A 24539-nucleotide genomic window follows, 5' to 3' on the forward strand; every position below is an offset into this window, starting at 1 on the left:
TTGCATTTTTTAAGTTGCCCCTTTTTTTTTTAATTGCATCTTTAAAATTGCATCTTCTGGTTTAAGTATATTTTTTAAACCATATTTTTGTTTTAAATTACATTTTTAATTGCTTTTTAAATTACATTTTTAATTGCTTTTTAAAATTGCATTTTTAATTGCTTTTTTAAAGTGCATTTTTGAAATTTCATTTCTTAAATTGCATTTTAAAATGCCATTTTTTTAAACTGCATTTTTAATTCATTTTTAAAATTGCTTTTCTAAAAGCACATTTTAAAAACTGTATTTTAAAATTGCATTTTGAAACAATGCAATTAAAAAGATATATTTATTTATTTTTAAAGAGAGGCGTGCCTGTTTCCATCACTCCTCCTTTGGGTCTTCTCCAGGGTGCTACGCATGGTTGTCTCTGATGGCCCCTCCCCGTGTCACCCCAACTCGTCCTGCTCCATCTCCCACATCTTCCAAACCTGAAGCTTGCCCAAACTGCAGGGCACATGGGGGAAGAAAAGATGCGAGGCCTGTTTCCAGATGAGGCAGGGAAGCCTTTAGCCCCCGACACCTAGGAAATGGAAATGAAAACCCAGCGGCCTATCTGAGCTAGAAGTGATAAGGGCAGCAAGTGTCTGTCCCTAATTCCAGCTGCAGCTGCTGCAAATCAGCTGCTGGGGTTTGCTGGGGATGGAAACGTAACCGAGCCCAAGTGAAAGCATCAGGCTCTGCCTCGCCTCACTGCTCTGCCAGATTAAACAGGCCTCGTACATAAAAATAGACAAAATGAATGAAGAATTTACAAACATCTATATTTTGTGTTAGGAAATGTGATAAAATTAGGAAAACAGCTGAGGACACTGATTTATACAACTCTGACTATTTCAGGCAATGAGAGGTTTACATAGCACAGTTTAACAAGATAAAAGGTCTCCCACGAAGTACACGGATGACAGACAGCTCATCTGGATTCGACACAACACAGCATCAAGTACACACGTAATGTGATGAACAGTGCCAGGTCATTCCCCAGTTAGGTAACATACAACCTCTTGAATAAGGCAATTCAAATGTAACTCGGAAGTCAAATCACAACATACCCAGGCAGCATGCAGGGGAAAGTCATTTATTTTGTACATCGGAATGACACACCTTGCAACAGGTTCCCATTTTATGCAGTTAGAGCAACAAGATATAAACCATTCAAATAATATATATATGTCAACAGTTGTCTGTACTGGAATAAAGATTATCTGGTTTCTTTTTTTTTCTTCTTTTTTTTTTCTTTTCTTTTTTTTTTTTTTGGTAAAAATAAAACTATTTGAATTCACTAATTAACAAAATGCACAGTGATCAGAAACCCAATTCTTCTCACGGTTGCCATCCCTGCTTTGCTCACCTGTCTCCACGATGCCGTGGCACCGTAACCCTGGCTTCAGGGGAGCGCTTTGCACGCAGGAGCCAAAAACTTGCAGCTCCCATGGCTGCAGACTGTGCCCGGGGCTTTAATCCCATGCCTTGGCTCCTGCAACATCCCTGCCTCCCGATGCCCACAGCCTGCATCCCGTTTCCATATTACCAATCAATTCCTCTGGCTCTTTACCACCAAGAATTATAAGAAACTGCGAATCTGCTCAGAAGCAAAAAAAAAACAAAAAAACAAAACCAACAACAACAACAAAAAAAACCCACACCCAAACGACCAAATAACAGAAAGCTGAGCCCAAAGTCTCTCTGATGTGGTGGAGCCTAAAGGATGCAGCTGAGGAGGGATTTCCAGTGCAACAGGTGTAGGGATCACTAAAGATAATGCCTTTTTTTTCTTTTTTTTTCCCAATGTTAAAAAGTTCTTTCAAGAGGAAACTATGAAGAAGGGAAATAAGACTTTTCCCTACACAAAAATAATAAAATAAAATTCTGTAATTTCTGAACAGACCCATCTGGGCAGCTTCTCCCTGGTAAAGACCACCTGCCTGTGTCCTGCAGTGGCTGGGGCTCCCCTGGGAATCCCCTCCTGGGATTTTGGGGTTGATTTTGGGATCCCCAGGGAATGGCTTTTGGGGGTCCCTGAACTCACTTTCTTCTGCTGGGTCCTGTTCTTCACTTGACCGCTAAAAAGTGATCTCGTGCCTCCCTGCTACGCCATTTACTGCTCCGGTTAAAATAAAATAATTAAAAAAAAAATCATTGGCGTCTTTCATTGCCCTTAAATATACAAAAAAAAGCAAATCTTCAAAAGAGAGCGGGGAGAAAGGTGCTTTCACAATGACATTCAGAGCAAAAAGAGAGAAACGACATTGTACAGGTCATTAGAGAGCTATCTTTGGCAGAATATTTCAAATAAATTATTATTACAAACATTTTCTGCAGTCGTATAGTTACTTGGAACATTTCACTTTCAGCTACGGGGTTACTCGTTCACTACTCTCTATCAATAGGAAAACACCACGAATATATAAAAATAGATGAGCTTAGCACGACTTTCCGGGCTACCATGGCCGCCTCCGATGGTCTCGAAGGCAGCAGGGAGTGGGATTTTGGAGCTTACGCTGCTGGGTGGCTGAGCAGCGGCCGTGAGCGGGGATGGCAGCAGTGCTGGCGACCCCAATTCGGGCTCTGCCCTGGTTTTGATGCCAGGTCCCCGTCCCCACGTCCCCAGTCACCCCATGGGATGACTCAGTCCCGACCTTCCCCCCCACCCCTTCTCCACGAACATTTAGGTTTAAATACTTTGCTTTTTTTTTTTTTTTGTTTGTTTGTTTATACAGCATGTACAGAATATACAGCACCGGGTGATTATCTCCCAGTCGACTACGAGCGTCTCCCAAGATGGCCTCTTTTATCAACAAATATATATAAATCGACAGTCATAAAAGAGTCGTACCAACAAATAGTATGGCTTTTCAAAGAGTGTAGCTGCATTGTGCCGTTGAGCTCACAAGGAAGAGGAAGAGAGATGGTGGGGAGGGAGGCTGGAAGCGCGAGCTGGGCGGGAGCCATCAGCCCCCAAGGGCAGTGCCGGGTGCTGGGGGTGCTGGGCGGCTGTCACGGGAGAGCAGGAAAGCGCCCACCTCGCAGGGTCAGCCCTTCCCCTGGCTTTTTGAGGGCCCCCAAGTCTCTCTGAGCTGTTTCTCCTGCCCTGACATCAGGCCCGAGCCCGCCTCGCTGGTGGAAATGAGAGCGGGACGGAGAAGCTGCTGGCTTGGCTGGGCCTTGGCCAAGAGGGCTGCGCCGCTGTGTCCTCTGCAGGCTCGTGGCAAGAGGCTGTTTTCTGCTTCAGAAAGAGGAGCCGTTGCTTTGCTTTCCCCGTGTTTCGAGTGTGCGGAATGGCTTTTGAGAGCTGGAGTGGTTACTCGAGCATCGAGATAACCGGACCTCTCCGTTACAGGGGAAAATCACTCTTAAATTCCTGCTACAGCTGCTTTTCGCCTAGCTCCTGTCTCATTTTCCACTTTATCAGAACATTATGGTCATTCCCTCAGGCCTCTCCAGCTGAAATCAGGGCTGATGCGAGCACGGGGAGCCCAGGCCTCACCCTTGGCTCTGCCTGCAGGTACGTCTGTCTGGAGACAGCAAACCTCCGCACCCTCTTCTTGCTTGGCTAAGAGCAGATTTGGGCCTGGTGGACAACAGGGACCTCTCCAGGCAACCCATGGGCTATGGGAGGTATGAAGGTGCCCATTGGGAAGTCCTGGTTTTGACAGCACACCTCATGCCACATCTCTTCATCACAAAGACCCAAGAAGCAGAGGGCTGTGTCCTACCAAACCCGGCATTTTGTGGCTTTCACCGCCACGTAGCAGCACGCTAGAGTTATGATGTTTAGGGGAATTCGGCAACTTCCCTGCACATCCACAAACAAAACTGTTTTGTCAGATTGCTGAGCCACATCCTCAATGGGCAAGCTTAAAAGCTGGTTTATCTGCAGAGCTGAGCCTCCTGCTCAACAGCTGAGGGCTTAATGCATTGTGGAAAAAAAATAAAATAAATAAAAAAGACGAGCTGGACAAGCCTTGTCAGAAGCAGAGTTGTCATCAGGGAAAAAAATACAGAGAGTTTTCTTTCTCACTAACGCAGCAGCTATCATGTCAAAGCGTTATCGCAGCCTTTTGCTCTCTGGAGCTGCTGGAAGGAGGATGAGCAGTGCTCCCGCCCGGCTCGCTGCACGAATGTGTTTGCTCACGAGCTGTGCAGACAACGGGAGCCACACGGAGCCAACAAAGGAAGGCACAACAGGTGCCTGTTCATTTCCTTCTGCTTGGGGGGAGTCCAGCCATGGGGCATCTAATTGTGGCTCTCATTGCTCAGCGAGACCAAGCCAACGCAAAAGGCTAGGGCTGAAGGCAAGGAGCGATCCAGTCATGCACCTCCCTGCATCCCTAGGAGTCACAAAGCCACCAGTTTCCAAAGGCTTTTGTTATCACCCCTCACTGATAGCAGCTAGGGACACAGACTGAACTAGAAATAGAGAAGAACTAAATCCGGCCTTTACAGAGAGGTCAAGAGGTGCAGGGAGAGATCCCCGTGGCTTTCCTCCATGCCCTGGTAGGGTTTAGGAACTCTAAGTGTGGCTAAGCATCCCAAGTCATCGTGACTGAAGGCTTCACAGCAAGAAGGACATTGTCGCTTGTCTGCGCCCTCCTTTGAACATCCTCATGCCATCACTACATAGCTGGGCAGGGTCTTAATCAAACTCTGCCCACTTTAATGGGGTGAATATTTTTCAGAGCACTGAGAACAGGCGCTGTTTTGAGGTAAAGGAGTTGAGACAGACCTTGAACCCCCCGTTAAAGCAGTTTGCTCTGAAGTGTAGAGCCAGGCTTGGGTTTGGGGGAACTAGAGTGTCTGTAGGCCTTGATAACGGTGGAAATTCAGCACAAATGATTAATCTTCAGGGCAATAAGAATGAGCAGGAAGGGCTCAGCACACCCACCCTCTGTCCTCCTCAACCTGGAAACTTGAAAGTTCCTTTGCTTGCACAGCCTTGAGTCCGAGATGCCGGGGGTGCTGTGCCAATGCTGCTTCCCACCACCATCTGCACCAAGACCCATAGCCACAGCCGTCAGGGCAGGGGTGCCTGCTGTGGCAGCACCTAAAATGGGGTTTCCAGTTCTGTGTGGGACCCCCTGGTGCTCCCCCCATCCCCGTGCTCCCTGATGCTGGACATCCCACCGGCAGCGCCCGCCTTGGCAGCTTTCCCGGCCCTTCTCACGAGGGCTGTCGCTGGCTGGCGAGAGGCTCTTGGCACCTCGGCTTCCAAAAGGAGGGAGGCTCAAGTCCTTAAAAGGTGAGGAATCCGGCTGTATTTATTGTCCCCCGGGGGCATTTTGCAAGAATACAGATGCCTCTGGATGCTTTCCTGCGCAAGTCAAGTTTTTACAAGATAAACAGGCTTTCCTGCAGCTGTGCGTGTGCGTGTGGTCGGTCATCGGGAGAGGCCGGAGGGGTTCCTCGTGCTCTGCAAACGTGTTTCCCTGGATGGCGCGGGTGCCAAAGCTTATGGAAAAGCAATGCAAACGCCCTCTGGCATGAAGTTTTCCCTCTTTTCTCTGCCCCTGTCACACCGACACTTTCTGGTTGCTCCCCCTCAGTAAGGCAGCTCCTCCCTAGGTATGGATAAGGTCCCCAACACTGCTGCACGCAGTTCTTACCCAAGCACTTAAAAATAACCCTAACAATAACACACGGCCTCTGCTCCTCTCCTCCCCGCCCACGGCAGAAATAGCACGGCAAGTTTACAGACCGCATCCAGACTTCTGACATATCTGAGGCACGTGGCTACCAGAAAGGGTCCAAAGCCTGCCTCTGCCCTCTTGTCCTTGAAGGAAGTGATGAAAACGGGGAGAAAAACCCACAAATGCCGGCACCGGGGACCTCCAGAGTCTGTGTGTATCGAGGAGGAGTGCAGTTTACAGGCAAACGGGCATCACTCTTTGCATAAGCTCATTGCACATGCCAAAAGCACGGGGCTGGCGGAGAATAATTGCACAAACAAGGCTGGTGTTAGCCGTGTGATTTAGGCCTTGTCCTGAGCGAGCAGTGCTCCATCACTCCCGCTGGAAAGCTCTGTGAGCAGAACGCTTATTTACTGCCTGTTAAACCGCGCCGCTACACGCGTCCCGTTTGACTTGTTAATGACTTCGGCGACTGTGATTCATCCCGGAGAAGCAAAAGGATGATGAGAGTGAAATACCAGCATCACCTTGCGGAAGATGTAATTACCAGATCAGGAGAAGTGCTTCGCTCTCACAATTCACTGCTTGGGAGAGGCACACGGGCGTGACCGACTGCGCTTGGCTGGGGCTTGACAAAGGCTGGCGGCTGAGCTGCACTCATCCTGGAGGATGCTGAGCAGGGAGAGGGTCAGTGGCTCAGATGGCAAAAAGCAGCTTAGTTTTTTTTTGGGAAAAGACCAGGCTCATGCAGCCCAGTGATTGCATTAAATCCTCTGGCTGTAGGGGAGCATCATTTACCTGCTTTGGAGCTCCAAAGCCAGGCGCTGCTGCTGCTGCCGGCCTCACTGTGCAGCCCCATCCTGAGCCTACAGACCTGAGCCTGGTCCCCTGCAAAGGGACACATTTTAATGGTGCAGAGGGGACCCGGGCTCTTTGCAGCTCTGAGCGTCCCTCTGCGGAGCCCTCCACACATGTGCACTGCCTGGAGGGGGCCCTGCCAGCCGAACCACGAGGCTGGATCAAGAGCAGGAGCAGTTCTGTGCAGCTGGGGAGCACGGACAAAAAGGGCTGCTAAGTTCCTCGCAGGCAGCTGCGTGACTCTCCCTGAGTCTGGGGGCAAACCAGCACTGACAGGGCGCTCAGCACAGGAGCAGCATCTGGCCCCAAATGGGCTTTACTTGCAAGTTTTGTCCTTGGGCGGTTTCCTGCGTCCCTCTGAGAGCCGCCGCTGCACCCCAGCACGCTGAGCCCGAGGCGTGACGGCGATGGAGCAAGAGGAAAGCTGTGAGATGGGGCAGGAAGGTGTGCCTGGAGGCCCCGACGCCCCCACCAACAGCAGAAACACAACGAAGGCAAAGCGATGGATAAATAAGAAATGGGTGCAACGTAAAGGGAGAAAAGGAGAGGGAAGGGGAGGGGGGGGGTTCCATAGAGAATATGCAGGAGCACTACTGGATCCATGAGGAATCATTACAAACTTTATTTGTCTGTGCATCGTGTACCATTGATAAGGATCATCACAATTAGTGGACTCACTGCCTATAGTGGTGGGCAATACACACAAAGAAAAATCAATGAAGCCAAACAAAACGAAAATGAAATCATTGTACATAAAGGTAATCACAGACCTGAACAACCTGCATTTGTGTTCAATTCCTCCCCCAAAACAATGAGAAACCAAAAAGAAAACCCCAAGAACCCTTCAAAAAAGAAAAAAAAAAAAAAAAAAAAAAAAGCTTTGACAAGGGAAAAAAAAAAAATATCTTTAGACTCTTGGAGAAAATCTTACAACAGGTTAATTGAAGTTTCCACAGCTTGTTCAAAATGAGTACAGATACCCCAGCCAACCGGTTGTGGTACAGAGGTGCTTCTCAGCCGGGTCAGAGGAGCTCGCCAGTGACGTGCAGGCTGGGGGTTTGCCTGGCTGGGCCACCAGGTGGGTGGTGTGGGGTGAGGAGACACCCAACACCATGCACAACCTTATCCTGGAGATATGGGGTGGTGCTGAGCGACACCTGCCCTGTCTCACCCTTTCCAGAGGGGAGATGCCCTGCTGGACGCATCCCCTCTGCTCTGCCTCCTCTCTGTCACCCTGGCCAAGGCCACAGGTCCCCACCTCACCTCCATGCCAGGGCTGTGCCCTGCTCGGCACCGAGCTCGCCCTCGCTGCATGCTGAATGATTGATCCCAGAGGCAGTGCCTAGTGCTAAGCGCTGCTGGCGGTGCAAACGTGTCCTTTTTTTCCTCAGGGAATGCTTCATGGCTACCTTCAGAGGTGTGGGAGACCTCGTTATGGCCCTTCAGCTCTCACACCGAACTGTTCTGCCTCCAAATGGCTGTGGGGAAGGAGCAGCCCTGAGGACTGATCCCGATGGCTTAGGACTCAGAAACAGGGGCTGTCTCTTGGCCCCCGAGGACACAGAAACACCCGCGTGGCTGTTATTGCTTCTCAGGGACCCATGTGCGAAGCAGTGAATGGTGAAAGCTTTCCCTCCTTTCCCCCACCCTCCCCGTGAAGAGGAAACAAACAACCAAATGAAAAAATTAAAAAACAAAACAAAACAAAACAAAAACAACTATGGGAGAAACTAAACTACCTAAAATAAATAAAACCAGGTGAAAACACTTGTATCTGCAATGCTCAACCCACATGGCTGGAAGGACTATCGCTATAGGATGCTATATACAGGTAGGGTTCATTTCAGTCATGCAAAATGTTACTAGTACCACGACAGCATGCCCGGGGGGTGGACGAGGCGGGGGCCATGGGCTGGGCAGAGGACGGGCGCTGCGGGACCTCAGCGTAGGACACTGGACACGAGGCTGCGTCCCCAAAGCACGGAGGGTGGGGGAAAAGGGGAAAATGGGGGGGGGAAGGGAGGAGAAATGCTAATTATACACACATCAAAATGAGAAAAAAAAAATCGAATGACGAAAATGGTTGTGTTCTATCCTTAGAAAGCTCCCAGTTTCCCCTTTTTCTTCAGTCTGGTCTCTCGCTTCTTTCTGCCAGGGCCAGAGGGGACGTTCCCAAGTGGCGAAGGCGGATGGAGGATGCTCGGAGGTTCAGGACCCTCGCTCGCCTCTCCTTCCCTTGCCCACCGGCTCCGTTTCTCACCAGCCGCTCCGGCCTTCCCCGTGCCAACGCGCCCCGGTCGCCTTCGCATCCATCCATCCTCCTGGGGGGGCGGTGAGAGCGATGGGACGGGGCTCGGTCGCTGCCGGCTGCTCTCGCTGGTAGAGTTGCAAAGAGGGGACCCCTGGGAAGGGGGTCCGGCCAGCTTTGGGGTCCCTCCTAGTTCAAAGGACGCTCCAAAGCCGCTTTCCGTCAGCAGGTGTGTGAACATGGCAAATCTCTTTTATTCTTTCTCTGTTCATTATACACAGCGTTATATCTATATCTATACCTATATATTGCTCTATATAGATACATATAGATATATATATATTTACTATCTCTGATTGTTCCTTTAGAAGCCCTTTATGTGGCAGTAGGCTTCCAGAGATGAGAAGAATATGTACAAGAGCCACAGGAGGATAAAGAGTGAGGATGTGAGCAGCTTGGAAGTCCGCGGCCCGCCCAGCTCACCTCCAATTTCAGGTCTCCGCCGATAGAGCAGCACACCCACACTGATAAAAGCAAAAATGGTGAAGAGGGTGACGGAGAAGGCCAGGGTGCCGGGCGAGACTTCGAAGGCTTGTCCATGTGCCGCGTGGTAGATGGCCGCGATGGACCAGGCCACCCCGATGCCCAAGAAAACGTTCACGGCATTGCTCCCGGTGACATTCCCGATGGAGGCGTCCGCGTACTGGTCCTGTGTCGCTGCTACTTTGCTGGCAAATGTGTCTGCAAGGGGAAGGCAGAGAGAAACCCTCAGGGAACAGGCAGGTAAGGAGGGATGGTGGCGGGCAGCGTGGGGATAGAAATCAAAAGCATCACTGGGGGAATGAAGAATTGGGTAAAGGTACCCAAGGCTCTGCCTACAGGCACTCCTGAGGAAGGACAGTCAAGGTCCAGGAATGCCCAGGAGGGAAATCTCAAAGTCCTGAAATATGGGGCTTCCCCCAGTATGGCTCGCAGATTCCCCATGGTGCTTCAAGCCAGAGACAGCTCTCCCCAGTACTACAGTGTACTGGCCCCTTCCCCACATCCACTAATATGCTGACTTGTACAAGAAGTGAAGATTGGGAGAGTTTTGTGGGAGCTGGAATGGTCTGTCTCCACCTATCAGGTCTGCTTAAGTTTTGTATTTTCATTTCTGTGTTTGCTTTAATGATTTCTCACCAATGCTTTGTGCCTCACTAAAGTCCAGTGTCCTTTGAAGACCCTGACACTTTGGGAAAGAAGCACACAACTTTCACCCATTTAACAGGGGAGAAAAACCGGGCAGGTACGTGCACACTTGCCCAGCTACTCCAACAGCTTCAAGACCAGCAACAAAAGATAAAACTGTGATAAAACATGCCTGGACTTTTACGCTGCTGATCTTGTGGCTAGTTGACCAGCATGATGCTGTCCTCTGCCATAGGGAAATGTTGGCTTTAGATCCAAACCCAGCAGCTCAGATAATGCCCAGATAACACTACACCATCTGTGAGTGTCTCCCAGTTGAAACAGGAGTAGCCAAATATATCCCAAAAGATTTTCTCTTTTTTCTCTTAAATGTTTCCTGAAATGTCAACTTTTGTCAACAAAAACAGAAGGGAAGACTTTGGCTGTCAAGGGTATGAGACAGTGCTACAAAACTTGCACCTGAAAGTTCTAGTGCCAGAAATCTAAAAAATGCTCCTTCTTTTGCCTGAACCTGATCTCCCTTTTAGTTCTGTTGCTTCCTTTTGGGGCTCTGATAGTGTTAGGCCAGTTTCAAGGCCTTTGCACACCCAAGTGCTGACCACTGGAGGCTTGGGACTGGTGAGAAAATGTCTGACTGAAGCTGGAGGTGGTCAGGTTGGGTTACAGCCCAATCTCCAGGATCTAGACCGTGCCTGGTCAGCACTGTGGTGTGTGGCAATGGAAACTCATGTTACTTCTCCCCCTGGTCAGTGTTCAGTCTCTGCTGTCTTCTGAAGCTCAGTTCATAGACACATCTCCAAATATCTGCAGGGTCACAGCCTTCCAGCAGCTCCACAAGCGGCATTTCTAGCAGCTTCCCTGGCTCAATAGCATCTCGATCCACCTGAACCAAAGCTGAATCTGGACTTCTACAAAGGTGTCTGTGCTGGGTAGAGCACCCTAAGTGTGAACAAGCACCTACCTCACCTGGGAGACAATGTCAAAGGAGAAGACTTTCAGAAAGTGCCAACACAGGCAGCATTTTAATCAAAGACTCTGAGAACAAACGCCATGGAGGCTGTCCACAGAAACAGATACAGCACAGGCTGGGCAGAGATGGACCTTTACAACAAACTGCTGTTGCCCTTACCTGGCACCGATGTCCCCAGCGCGACAAACACGACGGCAGTGACTGAGTCCTTCAAGCCAATGGTGCAGCCAAAGTGGGACGCGAGGTCGCCGATGAAAGCTGTCAGGATGCCGATCATGAGGATGGAGACGACGAAGCAAGCCCAGCCATTCCAGTAGTCTGTCGGGGGCACGAAGGCAAAAAGGACCTTCCAGAAGACGGTCAGAAAGTGCATCACGTAGTCAAAGCAGGAGGGCAGCTTCTCCTCCCCACATTCATCGTCGTCATCGTCTTCCCCTGGAGAAAACCACCAGTGCCTGGTTAGTTGCTCATTCAATTTGGCAAAGCCTTTGTGCTTCCTGCAGCCCCCAAACATCACCTCTCATGGCTTGGGCTCTGCAAAACCTTGACTTCCAAATATCTCATTTTCTGGGCAAAGTACAGGGAGGCACGAGGACCCTTCCTGGCCCCTCTCTGTTGTACAGAGACCCTCCAGAAGCATCAGTCTTGAAAACTGACCTGCATGTCAGAAAATACAGAGCCTCATGCCAGCACCTCTGCCTGGGTTTGACCACCAGATGCTTTCTGAGACTTGGCCCCTGCTCAGTAGCCCCTTCCCCAAAAGGGAAAAGGCTACTTTCCTTTTCACATCCTCCCCCACAACGCAGATATTTAATTGGATAAGAAAACATATAGAGTCTCCCTCAGGGATAACAAGTGGTCTTGCTGTATACCATGTACCAATCCATAGGTGTTGATTAACCCCGCATTTAAATGGGGGCTCCATGCTGTGACAGTGGAGCTACTGGGGAAAGCTGCTCGAGTGCTGCTTGCTTCGTTATTGCTCTTAACAACAACTGCTTTCTGCCTTGATGCAAAGGTGACAATGAAAAGCCAAATTTGAGACCAAATGGCATACTTCCTAAGAAGGTGGCCAAACCCTGAGCACTGAAGTTTCAGCTCTTTGTGCCCTCCCAGAGAGCACACACATGTGGGAGAAAGAAAAGGAAATAGCCCAGATAGTTCAGTCCTTCACGAGGGCATTGGTAACCTGTAAAGGGAGCCAACCTGCTCTTGGTTTGCTCCAGCTCCAGTGCATGTAAACTTTGCTGGCATCCTGGGGGGTGCACAGCAGGGCATGGAGCCAGAGAAAATGTCTCCTCCAGGAGGGTGGTGAAGCCCTGGGACACCTACCCTGGGTGGTGGACATTTCCATCTTTGTGTGTTTTCAACATTTGGCTAAATAAAGCTATGGGAATAAACCTTGGGGAAGTCCTACTCAGCACCCTGCTGGGGTGCAACGTTGCACAAGTATCATTTGGCTTTGAAGAGCCTTTGCAGATCAAGACATAGGATGGGGGCAGTGGGAAACTTGGTGTCTGTACAATAACGTGATGGAAAATGATGTGTTGGTTGGCTTTAAGGCATTGCACTCATTATGGCAGAAACAGTAGCTAATCGGAAGCATGGTGTTATTATTTTGGCAGACATAGATGCCCCATTCCTGTGCATTGTGGTGGAGATAAGGAACATTTTTTTCAGCCTGGGAAGCCTAGGCTGGACTTTTGCTTTTTGCACAAAGGCTGGTACTGGCAGGAAACACTGTGCTGACACCGTAATTTTGAGGCAGGTATTTTAATCCTCTTCCCAAGCTACTTGGCAGCAGGACTGCTGTGGATCTAGATCTTTACAGAGATGATAAAATAGACTGAAAAATGAACATGAGCACCACTGTCATAATGCTCATCCACATCTGTCTATCATTTCGTTAAGCAGGAATAATGGCCCTCTTTCCAAGAGCTGGCCAGATACTGTTAAGGTGAATTGAAATGCAGAGCAAAGTTGGACAGCGACCCATTCAGGTACAAGCTCACAAACTGCAGCAAGTTCTTGCTTGAGGAGCTAAATCCTAGCAAAAACTTAGGTTCAGAGCTCAGAGACAAACTCATCTTCCCCAGCTGCAAGGGACAGCTCACGCCCACTGAATTATGCCACGTTTATTAAATGTCTGTTAATCATCCTATTAGCACTGATGGTAGTTGTGTATTCAAAGAGTAGTGGTGATGGGGCTTTCATGTAGCTGCAGTCTTTTCCATACTTCGCAGAGATGAGATCCAAGCACCAGTGATTAGCTTTGCTTTAATATGGGATCCAATTAAATAATTGATTCTGGCATAGATTATTTTATCCATATTAGCTATGAAACCTGCAGCGAGGATTGTCTTGCTTGATATGTTCATGCTGTATCCGAAATAATGGGAGGCTCTTGGCTGGAGGCTCTAAGAATAACTATGCTACAAAGAGAGGGATGGCAATTTGAGGGCATAGCTGCTGCGCAATGTCCTGTCCTCATTTTCAGATGCAAAGGGTAAATGGTACAGCCGTCACTTTTAATTAACTTGTACTGGGTAGGGGTTGCCATGTACAGAGGAGCTCGATGTAGGAAGTATGAGTGTTCCCTCATGCATTTCGATGCAAAATTAGCTGGGTGGGCTCCTATTGCCTTCTCTGGTAATTTAATCTAGGCTGGTTGATTTTGCCCTAATGCTTGCAGATGCAGGGCCCAGGCTGAGCTGTAAGGCTGCAACATCCAGCCAGTGAGTTATAACATCTCCAGCTGTTAAAACCACATCTGTGAGAGACCTTATTCTACCTACAACAGAAGTGGGAGTGCTAATACATCCTATACTGGGCATACTGGTAAACGTGGTGCTGGTCCCTGCGAGAGCAGTACAGGAGGGTATTTCTGAGGGAAAGGCAGTTCTTCAGGAGAGGGGGAGATACGATCAGATATGATCTGATGTGAGCAGAGATAGGATGTGTGCTGCAGCTACTGGGCAGCTGAGCCATAATCTACTGCTGAACCAAAACCACAGAGGGCTGGAAGAACAGGAGCATTCCTGTCCCGAACACAAGGGGTCAAGGGCAAATTTTGGCTATCTGAGGGGGGGACACTGACTATCTTCAGGGTTGGGCACCCTCAGCCTAGCACTGTCCCCACTGCAGGGAGCACCAGAGAGGGCGTGCACTGCCACTTCCCACCAGCACCTTCCATGCTGTTCTTTCTGACTTGAAACACTGTGATTTCCCCCCAGATCTTTCCCACTGAAATGAATTTTCCCCTCTGCCATCTGGTAGCACCCAGAGCGTTTCTCTGCCGGGCGCTACACACTTACTGCAGGAGGTTTCCCACGCATCAGACAAGGTGATCTCACGAAAAGATTTAATCAGCTGTCTTATTTATGCAGATGCTGTAAATAACTCCACCACCTGTTTTTCCTCCTGCTGCCTCACTACGATCTGTGTTACTGGTACGGCCAAACCGAGACACGAGCAAGGCTGATCATAATTCACCTGGAGCAGCAGTCTAAACTCACCCGCACTGACAGTAATAGCCTCAATAAACTGCTCCCTCCAGCTGTTTGTGCCAACCACCAGGGCCAGGTTCGTCTTCTTAATGAGCTTGTCCACTGTGTTCTGCAGATGGAGATGCAGAAGAGAGAATTAGGGGCTATCGGACTGGAGATGCGGGGCTAAAACCCACTGGCACTGGTGCTTACAGCCGTACGCTTATGGAAAAAGCTTAGCAGACACTAAGCTGAGGTCAAGCGTCTCGGAAGTGAAAGCAAATGTAAGTATTTCCAATTCCCCTCATTACCACTCAAAAAAGTCTTTTGAAACCTGCTCATGATGGGAATTTGAGTGGTCTCGATGGAGGTTTAACAGCAAATAGCACCGAGGTGCTGCAGCTCCTGTTTTTCACAATGCCTTGGGAAGAATTTTTACCGGGCTGCTTCAAAGCATTGTAAATAACTGGGACTTGAGCGAGGCTCTGCCACTGTGCACTGCTCAGGAGCTGAAGCTCAGTGCTAGTGGGGAAGGCACTGTGGCTGCAGCGGGCAGGGGGTGCTCCTGGGCAGGCTTCACCACAAAGCCACAATGGCTGCTTGCATTTAGGGTATAAGAGCTTTGCCATAGGAATCCCAGGGTCAGGGCTCACTCAAAACTGCCTTTATGTAGGCTATAAAGCATCACTGTGATAGCAAGGTTATATCTGAAAGCAATGTGCAGCATTTTGGAGCCCAGTGAGCTCTCAGGCTCACCTGGTTGATGTGTGTGTGTAATAACCACAGGCAATGGTCTGAGACCTTGTGATGCCAGTAGCTGCCCCACTTTGCTGCGATGCCATTAGTGTGTGTTGGCCAATGCTGTGCAAAAAGTGGGTCTCCAAGCAGAGGAGTAGAAGGATGGGGATGCAGGTGGTACCTTGAACTCATAGGATTCCTCAATGATGACTTCGAGCTTGGTGTGCTCCCCCAGGACTGGGCGCCCCATCTCTGCAATTCGTCTTTCTTCCTCCTCCTTGCTGGTCAGTGGCTGCTTCTCCTCGTTTTCCTCTGTAAAGCAAAGAGCCCACCTGTGAGCCAGGTCCGGCCGGTCACTCTCTGGAGTTGGCTTCCCATCGGAGGGGGAGGTCAGGAAGCCTCCAGGCAGGAGCATGAGCGACAGAGCAGAGGAGAAGAAGAAGGAGGTCATGGAGCGATAGACAAGGTGGTTTTGCTGGGGAATGCTGGCAAAAGAGGTCTGCAGCTTGTCCAACCTCAGGAAGAGTCTAATTCACCTTCAGGGCTGGGGAGTATCCCTGGTATCTGCTGCCTCTACCAGAGGGTTGCTGGGGGGAACAGATCACCACTAAGGCTGCTCCAATTCCCAGCCCTCCAGTTCTGCAGCCAGGTGTGGTTAGAACATTTCCATCACCCCATTACAAGCAGAGAGAGCTGTCAGCAGCCCCAGGGCTGAGGAAGGGATGAGACCTTCCTGAGCAGGGCTTTACCTTTTGGGGAGCGGGCTGGCAGCTGGAGAGCATGGGGCTGGAGGAAAAAGCATGGCCAGCATTGTGTGAGGAGCTGTCCCCAGGGCATGGCTTGGCCCCAAACCCTGAGAGAGGAGGCAACAGTAGGACTACAAGAGCCATGGAGCTGCTCTGCACTTCCACCAATGTATGTGCAACCTCAGGGCGGGGGGACATTTTGTCACCCTCTCTTGGTGTGACAGCCCACCCTTGGGGATGAGCAGAAGACCATTGGGGTTGAGAGGGGCTGGGTTTGCTGGAGAGAGGAGTTAATTTGCCCGGGTCAGTAGGTAAACACGCTGGTCAGTCCGTGTTAGACCGCCACAGCCCATGGGTGCCACGCTGCAGGTACCTCGGATGGTGACCACGGTGCGGGGAAGAGGACGCTCTCTAGCCTGGACCTTCCTGAAGATGGGTTTTCCTATCAGAGCGACCAGCAGGAGATCAGCAGGAGGCACCGCACACCCCATGCACACCCTCATTGTGCCATTAGTAAACTCTACATCCTACTGCACACGGGGTTAGCGTGGCTCCCGCCCGGCTGCCCCCCTGCCTGAAGAGTTGTCACCACCACAGGGAGCTGCTCAAAGGGTCCGGCCACGCGGCCAGAACCTCGTCAGCCTCAAGGATCGTTTGCAGTGCTCCTGAGGGGCTGCTCTGCATCCCGTCAGGCCGTGTCATGGCCGCCATGCCCCGCCGAGGGCAGTGGCCATGACGGGTGTGCAGCAGGCTGGGCGTGCTGTGAGAGGACGCGGTGTCAGCGAGGGCGGCCCTGCCGCCTGCTTACCCTTCCAGAGTTTCCCTCCAGGGCGGAACAAAAGCAAAGAGGAAACCGAGAGAGAGGAAAGAGCAGGATGAGCACACAGCCGTTAAGAGGAGAAGGGGTGGTGGGGGTGGGCAGGGGGATAGCAGAGGTCCATACCTGTGATGGTGAAGCCACCTAGATGAAACCAAAAATGAGAGAAAAAGAGAAAGAGAAAGAGAGAAAGAGAGGGTTAGCATCATCACAGCAGCCCCCCGCAGCCCCCAGGGACATGGAAGTCCTTGCCTGCCCCATGTGGGACTGGGGGCTGGTCCCTGACCTGCACCCTAGGGATGATGTGGGGACACCCTGCCCAAATGTGAGCTCTTCAAGCCACATCAGCCACCCCCCAGCACCTAACATAGGCTGCAGAGCCCACCTGGAGGCTGAGGGTATTCTGCTTCCCTCCCCGGCCTGAAAACACAGAGGCTGGGTTTGGCTGTAGATGCTGGAGGCACCATTTGCACCACCTCTTCTGGTTGGGTTGGCCATCTGTCCCACCTCTAAGTCACTATCCTGTCCTCTTTTCGCCATGCCAGCATAAGAGGTGATGGGTTAATCTGCACAGCATGGTTTTGTAACCCGGCATGTCGGTGGGTTTGCTACGGCTGTAACAACACCACTCCCAAAAAAATGCTCCTCGCCATGGCGGGTTACTTCTCGTTAATGAGAGGTAATGAGTTTGGGGTTTTAATCCGAGGGCTGTTGGGGCATCAGGTACCTGATCTTACTTAAATAGTGCTGACCGCCCTAAAAGAGAACATTGTGAGCAAAGAAAAATGTCAAACAAAATCAATCGTCTTCCAAAAATATGTAGACAAACTGGAAAAATGGAAAAGAAAAAGGAATGCGCGCTTACCAAGCTCATTCAACAACAGGGCTGTGAAGGAGACAGACAGAGACAAACACAGAAGAAGAAAAGTAAATGAATAATGAAATCAAAAGGGATATCCACAGAAAGACTCCAGATCCCAGGGCAGAGATTTCAGATCTGTAAAGCTGCAGGATACCATTAGTGTTGAGAGTGATGCACTAAAAATAAAGGAACAGAAACATTTCATGGGACTGCAGATTTAAAATAAAAATGATTGCAAACATGGGGTGGATATGAGTTAAAAGGCACACTCCAAAAATTCATTTTTCCCCTTCGAATCATATGTGCAAGATCTTCCATTGGTCTCGGGGGCAGTTCTGCCTCGGGGGAGGACACAATACGTCCCACGTGCAGTGGCTACTGGCTTTGACCTCCTCCAGCTGCCTTTTGGGGAGCAATAACTACACTTGAAGGCTGCACTTCTGACATGGAATGAGAGAAGAAAATTCTGGAGCAAGGTTTGGCTTGGGGATCTGGTCACTCAGCATTTTAGGTGTCTGAAACAAAAGAAAAAGGCTCTCCCTTGGTGCATGGTGGGTCTCTGGCCCCTGAGGCACGGACCTCACCTTGGCTGTGTGGCCCAAGGGTGACGTTTCAGGGATGCTCCCATGTGCAGGGTACCGAGCACACAGCCCACCCCACTTCACAGCCTCTTGTGAAAAACCAAGCACAAAAACCTAACTAAAAAAAAAAAAAAAAAAGGCGAACACACAAAAAACCCCAGCACGGTCAAGGCAGAAATAGCATCCTTTAAAATCTTGACTTGCCTTCCAGCTACTGAGTTTGCAAAGCTGAACATCCCTCAGGTTTTCTAAATTATCTTTGTGACCAGGAGGGTGAGAAACTTTTTTTTTTTTTTTTTTTAAAAAAAAAAAAGCCTGGCTCCTGCTAACTATTCATATAACCCAGCAAGTCACAAAAACCACCAGGAAACCTGACAGAGGGGAAGGTGCAGCTGACCTGCATGACACCTGTTCTGAAGGGGAATGTGGCATTGCTGCTGGATGTGATTTGAGGCTGAAATGCAGTGGCACCTCCCTGCTCAGCATGGGGACTGCTGGGGACCCTCTTGGCCCTGCACAAGTAGTATGTGCCAGCCCCATGTCTGCTGAAGGGAGAGCTTTTGTCCCAGAAATGAGAAAGCCAGAACAAATGTTGCTACCAATTTGTTACAAAGGCTTTAATAAGGGGCCGTTGTAGGGCAACTAATTATCTTAAGTAGCTCTAAAACCGCTTCTTGCTCGGCCACCAATAGGGCACAGGATTAGCTGTTGCCATTAATTTTTAGTTAATTTCCTGGGGAAAAAAAAAAAAAAAAAAAAACACACAACAAAAAAAACCTGTTGGAAAACTAAGTGAGCCGTGCCTTTTTGGGAAGGCTTTCAGTTAGTTTAGAAATGTTTTTATTTTATGTGATGAAAGAGGAAATTGTTTTTATTATTCCTATGAGAAGCTATTATCCAGTGCAGAGCCATGAAACTTTATTTGAGTGTAACCTGATTTCTCCTGGATTGATTGCATCTTACGGCATTACCTGCTTGTGCCGTGCTTCTCAGCTATTTCCAGACCCTAGTGCCAGCATAAGAAAGGCTAAAATTACTGCTCTGGCCAGGCATTTTACTTCAAGCAGAGGCTATTTTATCTTCTGATAAAAATGATGCAGTGTCACTTGCTTCTGGAGACCGAATTTTCTACGAGATTGAATGAAGCTGCGACTGCGGTGTGGCAGGCCAGTGTGCTGAAAACATCCCTAGGAGATGGTGATGCTCATCATTCCCTGCCTGGGTCTTCCAGGGGGGCCCTCGTGAGCGAGACGGGGTGCCCCCGAAACAAAAGAGAAAAGAAAAACAGAGCAAAAAGCTGCAAGGGGCCAAGCTTCGAAGGAGGGAGGGCAAAACGGCCGGGAGCCAGAGCGCGAGGAGAAAGGAGTGTGAGAGTAGGGAGACACAGAGAAAAGCGGACGGCAGCGTCTCGAGAGCTGGTCTGGTGTTACTCTCACACCTTTCACTCCTCGTCGTAGCCACACCGGGTCCCCAAGCACAAGGAAGAAACTGCACTCTTTCTCATACTCCTCACGGTCAAGTATTCTAAGGGTAATGAATTTCCTGTGGGAACACAAGACAAAGGCAAACACATGATTGGCATCGCACGCGCATGCAGTTCACGTCCGCCGTGGTGCCGAGATGGTCGGGGAGGAAGGGAAGCGGCTGCACATCGCCCTGTGGCGGACGGGGAAGGGCAGGAGCATCCCCACCAGCCAGCCTGGGGTTTTTGGGGGGCCCCTGCTCCTGCCTTTTCCCGCAGGCGCTGGGGATGTGAGCTCGGTGTTGCAGGTGCCAGGCATGAGTGAGCCAGACAGGGACACACAGGCTGGGCTCAGCCCCGGAGCACGTCCCCCACCTTTCTTCTCACTCATCTCCACCAGCCGGGGCTCCCCGATCTCTAGGTAGAAGGTCTTGTTTTTCTCATACTCCTCATCATCTATCACCTTGATTGATATCGTTTTGCTGGAACAGAGAAGAAGAAATAGAGATTCAAGAGTAAGGGGGGAAGAGGGAGGAGGGAGACAGGGAGAGGAGGAGGAGGAGGGTGGAAACGCCAGGAGGAGGTGGCTGCGGAGAGAAAACAGTGGGTTCGGTGGCACAGCCAGAGGGGCAGCACAGCCGAAAGCAAAGGGCAGGAGCCGAGAGGCCGAGACAACGAGCACAGTCTGTGGGGTCAGGGTGCCTCCCAAAACCCAGGGTGCAACGCAGCCCCTCGACGACTTGCTCCCGCTTAACCCAGCCCCTGCCGGGGGCTCTGCCTCATCCCGACACCGCACATCCACACACAACACAACCCTCGGCTGCTCCCTATGGGCTTCACGGGCTCCGACTGGCAAGGGATGCTGCGGTCCCATCCCCAGCTCCTCGGCACGCTGCGTGGCAAAGCCCCTCTGTGCCCTGACAAGTATTTGGCAGCAGAGGCGACATTTTACTCTCACTCGGAGCAAACACCGCCAAGCACTCGGAGGAACAGCCAGGATGATTCCTTGTGCCGTTCGCTATGAGTCAGAGGTGTATTAAGTTTGCCCTTCATGCTCATAATGAAACCGTTTACTCAAGAGCGAGTGATGGCTGTGAAGAGTGTAACAATACAGCGCGGCTCGGTGTAATTGTATTTTATAATGAATATCTGTAATAATTTCTTCGGTTGGTAATTATTGCTGCAACGGGTTTGTACGAAGGAAAAATAGGTACCGAGCGCGCAGCCGATCTTGCTTTGCATTGATGAGTTAGGTGAAATTATTGTGTATTAAAAAACTAATGAAGGATGCAAAAATGCTCACAGCCAAGCTATCCGAGGGCCCGGCAGTATTAACAGAATGGCACGATTTCAAAAATATTACTAACCAAATCAATAATTTTCCTGACAAATCCCATTAAATTGCATCCCGTGCGTCCCCTCCACGTATGAAAAAAAAGCCCTTCTCAGGAAAATTAATTAAAAAAGCTGCGTTCAGCAATACTGAGGGCAGCAGAGGAATCGAGATGCAAACTGCCTATGGGCGTGCTCTGGCTTTCTGTGTGCGGCATTTATAAGCTCCGCACAATAATCCTCTCTTACAAGAAGAACCCTGGGTGCCCATAAAATACAAAAAGCAGCTCCCGATGCTCAGACTCAACACAAACAGGACCAGAACAATGGGGTCGCAGGACTGAAAGTGCCCCTGCCAGCAGGTGCTGCTGTAATGCAGCTTTCCAGGTGGTCTTCCCAGGGTGCGAGTGAGTGCTCTGTGTTGGGTAGACAGGAGCACTGCTGTTTTTTGCTGTAACAAGGCTGCTGGGACAAAGGGTGGGAGGAAAAACCAGCGAGTCTGCTCTCCAAGATGAATTCCCAATCAGCAAAAATTGCTGAGGCAAATGAGTCCCTGGGATGATGCTGCAATCCCAGAGAAAAGGATTTCCTTCTGATGGTGTTGGAGACCACATCTGCCTGAGAAACAAGCGCGTGGAAATAACACAGCTTATTCTTAGAGCACGCCTGATCTCCGTGGCACTGCCTTTTTCCTGCTGGGTCCTGTAGAGCACCCTGAAACGCCCCCACTGCACAGCAAGACTCCCTCAAAAACCAGCAGAGGTCTTGGGTCCTTAGCGGGAGACAAACTATTGCCTTACCCAGCTTTGTGCTCTGATTTAGTCATATGGGACCATTGCTGTGAGCAGCAATGCATTCTTGCTGGTAAAAGAAAGCACTGGCATCAGCCCAGCTGGTGCCATGATGTGTCAGGGGCATTTAGTGCGTGGACTTTCCTCCTGCCTGTGTCCAGGCAGGGAGGATGAAATACTGGGGGAATGTGCTTGGTGGCTCCACTCAGAGCTGCCAACCACCCATGGGAACCACCTGGCTCCAGGCACCCCCTTCCCCCCATGTGCTCACACTGACAAAAAGTTGGGCAAAGTGTTGCCAAGGAGAAAGCAGCCAACTGTCTGCATTTCTCTACCAGAAACTGCTCGTCCCCGAGTCCGTAGCCAAGGCAATCGCTGAGGGAATGAGTTTCAGCTCATTTCCATGTACCAGCAATCAAAGAATAAAACAAATCTTGCAGAATTGCAGCTCCAGCTCTTTTCCTCTCACCGACACCCAGCAGCAAGGGAAAGAAGGGGATCTTCCTGAACACGGCGTACAAATTCCTGCCCTTGCTCCAAGACCCACGCTCTTCATCGGGGTTATAGTCTTCGTTTCAAACTACACCATTTCACTCACAGTGTAAAGACCTTTCAGCAGAGCATCCCCACACAACCTTTGGTTTCTCGAACCCATGGAGAAATCCCTTTCGTGGGCGATGCTCCAAGGATGGTGCAATGAGGGAACAGCCACCATGCCCAAGGGCCACCCGGCACAGTTTCTGACCAGTGCCAAGAGCACCTGCCCGTAGGAGGATGTATGAGCAGGACGAGCATACAGACAGTATTTCCAACTGAAGCATTCCCAGCCCCCAGATATCCGTGTCTCAGGGTTTCCAGCCAGCCCAGGTTTCTATGTATTTAGCCATGCTCTGCAGGTTTCTCACGTTTCACTCTGAACTTGGGTAAACTTCTGGCATTTGCAGTATCCCAGGTGCCAGGGAGAGCAACGTGCTTGCTAACGCCAGCTCGGTGTCACGGGCAGCAAATTGCTGGTCTCGTGGGGTGATGTGTACCTGGTACAAGCATGCCAGCCCACCCACGCTTTCTGAACACATCCCTGGGAAGGGCAAGAGATACCTCAGCCAGACTTTGCTCTCTTGCAGGCTCAGGAAGCACCAGGAGCGACTGGTGGCAACCTACCCAGGCATTTTTTGAAAGGTGGTTTTCATCGCTGTGCCCAGATCACACAGGAGCTGGGGCTGAAATAACCAAGTCCTGCATGCAGCTAGCGAAGGCGTGCCCAGTGGGCCACAAAAATGAACATCTCTAAACACACAACCAGCTGCTACAGCAGTCAGTGAGTTGCTTGCCCATAGCATGCTCTCACTGCCGGGACAGACAAACATTTATTCCTGAATCAGTTCAGGGAATAATGCTCTTATGCAGCTTGTCACCCATCCGACTTCCACTGAAAGCCCTGTTCCTTCTCCTAGAGATGCCAAAAAACCCCTAGCTGCTCCCCTGTGCCTGCCTCTGCAGCACGCAGCTCCTCAGACCCGGGCACCGGGGAGTGCTTTTATGCACTTAGCAGCTTCATTGCTCAAATTTCTGACAGCTACTCGAGGAGGGAAGTTGTCTTGTTGCTGGGAAGGAAAAGGAGGAGACGAGGTTTTTCTTAGACCAGTTGACAAGAAAATTGCACCTGATAGCAGGGAGGTGACAGCGCTGGGAGCCCTCATCCCGGCTGCAGGTGACGTGCGCCTGGCAGGGGGACGAGCGGGAGGGCAACGCGATGCCTGCCCTGCCAGCACAGGGTCACTCCCTCCTCGGGGACAGAAAATGCTCAAACGTGGGCTAGATTGTGCAAACGACCTTGTCACGCACAGTTTTATCTGTTAAACAGCGGGCTCTGAGAGAGGAGAGGGTTCATTAAGATTTCTGCCCCAGCCTACGCTCTCTGGAGGCCTTTACCAGCCAAGGGTATGGGGATGGCAGCTGTAGCAGGCAATGGGCCTAGGTGGAAAGACACTGGTCATGGGGCCCAGTCTTGGCTCCACTCATGCCAACAGGCTGGAGATGCCTTCTCTGGGGGCATCTCATTTCACTTCCAGCTCCCAGCCAGCAGTTCAGGATGCATAAAGGCCATAAAATGTCTTCTGGTTGACCCTGCGACTCAGAGAGCTCAGATTCAGCCTCTTCTCCGGATGCATAACCATTAAAATCCAATAAAAGACAGGGGAAGATATCCCAACACCCCCAAGCACAAGCAGAAGGGCAGACCAAACCTCCCCAACACAGACAGTGGCTGAGCTGTGGGAACCAGAGAAGGTTTCTGGCTTGGTACAGACTTGGCTCTAGCAAATAGGAGCATCGGTGTGCAAAGTTTGCAGGTAGTTGTCAGAGTGACATGTACTTCCTTGCAGTTGGTTAATTAGTCCACTGTAGAGAATAAATTGGCACTACTGACACCATGGGCTGGACATGATGGTCAAATGGAAATGGGAGTGAGAGGAGAGACCGTGGTGTTGGCCATCCTTAACCCCGTGCCGATGGGGTCCCGTGCTTGTAAGATGCCCCGTGAATCACCCATAAAGGGCCCTTTGCATATCCCAAGCTTGCTGACGTGAAATGTCTGTGCTTGATGAAAATTTCGCCTAAAGCATGCTGCCAACATGACATGGAGGGCAAAGGAAAACCTGCCTGAAGCTAAGCCTGACACATGCTTTCGGAAGGGTAAACGTAAGCAGATTTGATGCGGCAGCTCAGTTTGCTGGCCCAGCAGCCCAAATCTGAATGGGGCTGCACAGCCCAATGCCTGCCAAAATGTTGAGCAC

At 50.4% G+C, this 24539-nt stretch overlaps 1 protein-coding gene across 9 annotated transcripts in view; it reads right to left on the reverse strand.

Annotated features, from left to right (window-relative positions):
- Window positions 1-4889: 4889 nt before the first annotated feature.
- SLC8A1 (solute carrier family 8 member A1) overlaps window positions 4890-24539 on the reverse strand; it is a 101142-nt gene continuing 81492 nt past the window's right edge. For 3 of the 9 annotated variants that reach the window (XM_082756240.1, XM_082756246.1, XM_082756245.1), the window contains exons 3-11: window positions 19997-20103; window positions 17582-17602; window positions 16843-16860; window positions 16708-16722; window positions 16273-16341; window positions 15335-15465; window positions 14446-14545; window positions 11090-11365; window positions 4890-9513 (exon numbers count right to left, since the gene is read on the reverse strand). In XM_082756240.1, the coding sequence (XP_082612366.1) occupies window positions 9137-9513; window positions 11090-11365; window positions 14446-14545; window positions 15335-15465; window positions 16273-16341; window positions 16708-16722; window positions 16843-16860; window positions 17582-17602; window positions 19997-20103 (1114 nt within the window). In that variant the 3' untranslated portion in view covers window positions 4890-9136. Of the gene's footprint in view, window positions 9514-11089; window positions 11366-14445; window positions 14546-15334; window positions 15466-16272; window positions 16342-16707; window positions 16723-16842; window positions 16861-17581; window positions 17603-19597; window positions 19702-19996; window positions 20104-24539 lie in introns of all 9 variants that reach the window. The other 6 variants (XM_082756242.1, XM_082756241.1, XM_082756243.1 and 3 more) reach the window with 6 other exon arrangements.

Source organism: Aythya marila (genome assembly GCF_965140915.1).
Source record: "Aythya marila genome assembly, chromosome: 3".
NCBI classification, from domain to species: Eukaryota; Metazoa; Chordata; class Aves; order Anseriformes; family Anatidae; genus Aythya; species Aythya marila.